Raw genomic sequence first — 5,984 nt, forward strand, 5'->3', positions numbered from 1 at the left:
GTGGTGGCCTAGTGGTAAAGGAAGCGGACTTCGGTCCGGAAGGCCCCAGGTTCGAATCCACCAACTGCCAGGTTACCACTGAGATGCACTGAGCATGGCATCGTCCTCAAGCACTGCTCCCCGGGCTGACCACGGCTGCCCACTGTTCACTTTGGTGATGGGTTAAATGCAGAGGGTAAATTGGTGGTGTGCTGTGCTGTGTCACAATGACAAAATAAAGATAAGTTTAAGTTTTTTAACTACGTAGAAGACCAAGGATCTGCAGAGCCTAGGTCAGACCCAGCGGCCTACACAACAGCGGAGTCCCCTACCAGCACAGGCCGTCCACGGAGTCACCGGAGGCGGTGCGAGAGGAAACAGAAGCGCGGTTACCGCGGAGGACTTACAGCTAAGCTAAAAGCTAACCCGTTCCGATCGCCAACTGGATTACCTTAAACTGGATTTAAACAACAAAAGGGACTACACTGGACTTAGTCTACACAACATCAAGAAGGCTTTTAGAGCAGCCCCCCACCTCGGCTCCTCAGACCATCTCTCTGTTATGCTAATTCCAGCATACCAGCCCCTGCTCATCAGAGAAAAGCCTGCTGTGAAGAAGGTAAGAGTGTGGCCTGAGGGACTGCTTTGAGTGCAATGAGTGGGGCATGTTCAGAGAGGCTGCAACGGACAGTCAACACACAGATGTGAAGGAGTATGCTGCATCAGTGGTGCATGGAGGTCACAGCAACAAAGACAATAATAACACGGGCCAACCAGAAACCATGGATGAACAAGGAGGTGCATACGAGACTGAGGGAACGCAATGCAGCCTTCAAATCAGGTGACGCGGTGCCACTCAGATCAGCAAGAGCCAACCTGAACCAGGCTATCAGGGATGTAAAGCGTGTCCACAGTCGGAAGATCTAGGGTTTCTTCCATGACCCCAGCAACACCAGACAACTGTGGCAGGGAATCCAGTCTGTCAGAGACTACAAATCCACACCTTCCCCCTGCCAGGATGACATCAGCTTCCTCAATGAGCTCAACAACTTCTTTGGAAGATTTGAAGCTCTGAACAACACACCAACAAGGAAAGCTACCCCCCACCCCGACGATCAGGTCTTTCCTCAGCTCTGAGAAAAGTCAACGCACGAGATGAAAAAACAGGTGCAATACTATTGTGTAAGATTACTGAGCAATTAAGTGCAATATCACTGTTACTTATTTATTCCTGTTTACATTTGTCACTCCATACTGTTTATATTTATATTTACCTTATAGTTTATCTCAACACACTTCTGAACTATTTACATGTAAATCTACCATTAGTTAATATTTGGCACAATTTCTGTTCTGCACTACATATATACATGTGTATGTAGACATACTTAAAGTAATTACTCATGGCCTACAAACTGTGTACTCCGGTTGCTATGCAACAACATTTCGTTGCCAGATTAACTGTTTTCTTGTGTTTCTGTGCAGACTTCTTTTAACCAAAATCCTTAGTGTTTTTTTTTTTATTTCTGTACTAGCAGGTCTATTACAAAAAAAATCCAATTAGCTTATTCAGCTAATTCAATCTGAACCAACACACACAATTCAGTAACAATAAAGACTTCCAAACAGAATCCTCAATGAGCAGCATAAATCACACAACAAACTAGCTTTAAAACAATATTCTACACCATCAGCTCTCATAACACTTGTGGAATTTGGATTTTTGAATAAATGGTACATGGATAAAAGAATACAATGAATTAAATCATGCCAGGGCAGGTAAATGCAACATCGAGGCAAATAGCTACTCATCATCGTTGCTGTCTTCACTATCACTATTGCTGTCATCAGTCTCGGGATTGTAAAATTATAAGTTCTTGTGTAAGAACAAGGGCTGGTCAACATGCTTTGAATCAAGTGTGCTCCACTGTGCAGTCACTATGTCTCCTGCAGTAGAGAACACTCTCTCCGCAGAAACACTGGTGCCAGAAATGCACAGATACCTCTTGGCCAAGGAAAACCATAGGATACAGAACTTGATTATTTTTCCACCAGCAGAGAGGGTCCTCTGAGAGAGCAGGTGTTTCAGCATGGCAGTACTTGGTCACTTTGTTAAGATGTTGTAAATACATTTATTCAATCTTTACAATATATTCATTGTATTAAGTTTCCATATCAATTTATACTGTTATTGAATGCTGTTATTATGCTGTACTAAAAGGGAAAGTGCTGAAGACAGGTGTGCATGCTGGTGGATTACATAACAATATGATATGGACAGCACTGAATGGTACCAACTGTCACACTTAGAGATAGAAACAGGACACAGAACCGTCCAGAACTGGTTTCTTTGCCCAAATAAGGAGACCGACGGAAGAGCAACAAAAGACAAAGAGAGAAAAGCATCCGAACTGCATGGTCTTATCTGACTTGATTACAGCACATGCACATACGTAGCTTCTATTGGTTGAGAATCCTTGTTTGGAGCAGTCTTTACCAATCAGTGCTCAGAAGTGGTGCGTGAACACCGCATGGCTGTGGAATGCCATGGTACTGACCATTGAAGTGTGTATGTAAAAAAAACTATATTTAAGAATTGAGCACTAAGGGCTTCCCCAGTGCAGTTCCGGATGTAACCATTGTTCTGCACTCCTTGCTGCAAGTAAAACTTTTAAACTTTGAGATCTCGTATTTGATTCTTTTTTTTATTCTTTGTGTGTTAGGAAACTGGGGTATGAACTAACAGCATATTTTACAGTCCTATCTAACAGAAAAAGTTTCCTGACACACTTCCTCCTCTGCTCTGGCATGCGCTGACTTGGGCTGTTGCTGACTGTGCTGAGCTGTAGCATCATAGAGAGAGAGAGTGATGGAAATTGGCATCACCCACCAGCTAAATACTGGTACAATATGAAAGTATAGTGTAGATTTCAGACACACAAAGAAATTTGCTACTGGGTAAATCTTAACATTTTAAAAAAGTGGATTTGTACTCTGATCAGAGAAGGCCAACCCCAGCAGATTCTGTAACAGAGAAGATGATGAAACTCTTCTTTTGGCAGCAGGGCTTTGGTGTGACTCACTGGTTGCTGAGCTGACAGTTGTTCTGGGGAGGGTCTCCCCTTTTACCTCCACCTCTTGCTGGATGTTTACACAATGGAAAAAACAAATTCAACCCACAAAAGTTTTATTGAAATATTATCTTAAAACCTCACGAATTAAACACAAATTCACCTTTTCTATTTATTACTATAAGTCTTGTATTATGGAATAACTGTATTAATGTTTTTTTACTTAGTCAGCCCAGAAGGACAGTTTACACTTTTTTAAAACAAAATTAAAATAGCAGTATTACCTCTAATGATGCAGCCTCAGTCTTTCATACGCTTCCTCTCTCTCCTCAGAAAGGAAAGGTAAGGCCTTGAAACACAGATCAAGGGCAGCGGCTGTGTGAATAGTGTTTCTCTCCTGCTCACTGTTGTAGCACTTACTGAGATCCTCACTGATGGCCTGTTTTATCTCCCGGACCAGTGGTGACTCATCAGCACTGGGTCTTGTGTTCTGGATGAGCTTGGCATGTACAGGAGCAATCAAACACACAGCGGGGGTTTTCTACTGAGAGAATAGAGTCGTGGCATCCTTCATGGGCTTGAGGGCAGTTATGTGATACATTTAAGATGTCAGCTTCAGTGAGAGTAGCAATGTCTGAGTCTTTTTTCCTCACCCCAGGAGAAAGTAAGGTGGCGCAGATAGCAGGCTGTTGCTCCAGGAACCTTTCAACCAGCTCATATGCACTATTCCACCTAGTGCACACATCTGTCTTAAGCTTGTGATTTTTGAGGTTAACCAGGTTCTGATTCTCCTGCAGCAGATGATTGGCAGTGGTGCTGCAGTGAAAAAATGTGGTCATCTGTCTGATCCTGCCCAGTAACCTTGTGACAGCAAGCAACTTGTGTGCTTTCTGAGGCAAGGTTTAGAGTGTGTGCATAACATTTAACATGGAGGAAGTTTCCCAGCTGAGTAGCAACAACCATATTTGAGCCATTATCTGTGACTAAAGCCAAATCTTTGTCAATTATTTGCCATTCTTCTGCTATTTTTTGCAACAGCTCAGCTACATTTGCACCGGTGTGTCTCTCAGTCATCACTCGTTTGGAGGACATAACTCACCAGCTCCCAGTCGTAGTTCGTCTCACTCATTAAGTGCGCTGTTACCGTGACATATGACTCTGTAGCAACTTAAGTCTATGCATCGCACGTTAGCGCTATCCGACACGCTTTCTTCAGTGATTCCAGTACTCTGGTTTTGGTCACGTTGTACAGTGAACGGGAACTGCTTTCCGGGCAAAGTACTTTCGCTTCGGGAGTTTGTATCTGGGCTCCAGAAAGTCCTGGTTGTTAACGACCGCATATGGGCGTAGATCCTTAGCGATAAAAGTTGCGATGGATGATGAGATTCGTTTCGCCCTTTCAGAGCTGCGGGGAAGGTTTGAAAATCCTTCTATTGTTCGCTGGTTACCAGTAACAACCGGCGGATTCTTCTCATCCCCTAACTCCGGGTGGAAACGAGCGAGGTGCTGTCACATGTTTGTAGTATTACCACTATACGTAATTCTAGTTTTACACGCTTTACATGTGGAGTAGGTTTTGTCTATACTGTTAAAATATATCCATTTTGTATTAATCGCCATTTTGTATAACCATGTTCAATCAGCTGTGGACACTGCACCCTGTCTTAGCCACTGAATCACACTGAGTTTCGAAAACAATTTCTAATCTGTAACAGAGATAAGTTCACTGAGGGGGCAGCTTGAGAAAGAAGAGTTTGAGACACTGTACAGAGAGAGGGCATTCATTCGTGGTTCTGCTTCGTCGACATCACACATGCAACTGCTTGTGAGCATTGACATCTAGAGGGAGACACGATCCGTTCGCGGTGACTTGTCAACGAAACCAGAGATCTCTGTAAATGCACTGTTGAACAAATAAAGTTGTTTGCTCATTTCACCTTTCTAGTTATTTATCATTAATATTGTCTACATTGACTGTGTCCCTGAAACACGCACACGGGACGAGTTGGATCCCGCTGCCCAAAGGTTGAGGGACGGCAAACGCCAACAATACCCTTCCCATTTTCACATTCATAAACGCCAAAATGCTTCCAAACGCTAGCTTTAAGTCCTGGTGAGTGAATCTTACGTACTGTAGCAGAGTTTGCTGCCGACATTTTCTTTTGGTCCGTTCCTTCAGGTGTCCCGGCGGCACGCGCGACTTTTACTTCCGTTCCGCGAGCAGCGGTTGTGTTCCTGTCATTTTGTTATTATTAAAAAAAATAGTTTTTGAACATTTATTAATCATAATCGAATCGTCACGTGTCGCATCGGGATTAATCTAATAATCGATGAATTGGCACACCCCTGCTGTTTGTACTGTAGTAGTGTTACGATCAATAGTACAAATTCAGTACAAAAGACTGACTTTAAACCACTACAGTAATGGCTTCTCACCTGGCATACTGATATCAGTGTAGCTGGGGCTCTTATCACTCCGAGGGGACGGAGGCTTGGCTGCAGACATGGACCCAGAAATGGAGGAATGTCTCTGCAAAAGAAAGATCTCCTTATTAATATATTTTACTTACATTGTAACAGATCAAATATTGTCGTGGTTAGCTTAAAAAAACAGAGATTTTACACCCCATTATCCAACCTGAGCAACATCTCCACAAAGCAGTGCTTCCTTTTGTGGATGAAATGTATTAATGTGTTCATATTTTATAGAAGTATGCAACATATATAATCATGTTTTAAAAGATCATAAGAGATGCGCTAAAACATATAACCTGCCTAAAATATAAATATGCTGCTTGTGGAAAATATAAAATGTATTGCATATAAACATGCTTTGGAAAATGTGCAAATATGTAATCTGTGTGGGAGCATAAGCATGCTGCTTGGATCCTGCAATATAAAATACACAGACACTCTGAAACAGGAATTAAGTTA

The 5,984-nt window shown here is 42.6% G+C and overlaps 1 protein-coding gene across 1 annotated transcript in view; it reads right to left on the minus strand.

The window, feature by feature from the left end:
- LOC103397045 (cytospin-A-like) overlaps window positions 1-5,984 on the minus strand; it is a 53,244-nt gene that overhangs the window by 16,212 nt on the left and 31,048 nt on the right. Inside the window, 1 exon segment of the mRNA XM_008335296.3 lies at window positions 5,487-5,580. Within this exon segment, the coding sequence (XP_008333518.1) occupies window positions 5,487-5,580 (94 nt within the window).

Source organism: Cynoglossus semilaevis, chromosome W (genome assembly GCF_000523025.1).
Source record: "Cynoglossus semilaevis isolate Cse_v1.0 chromosome W, Cse_v1.0, whole genome shotgun sequence".
Classification (NCBI taxonomy): Eukaryota; Metazoa; Chordata; class Actinopteri; order Pleuronectiformes; family Cynoglossidae; genus Cynoglossus; species Cynoglossus semilaevis.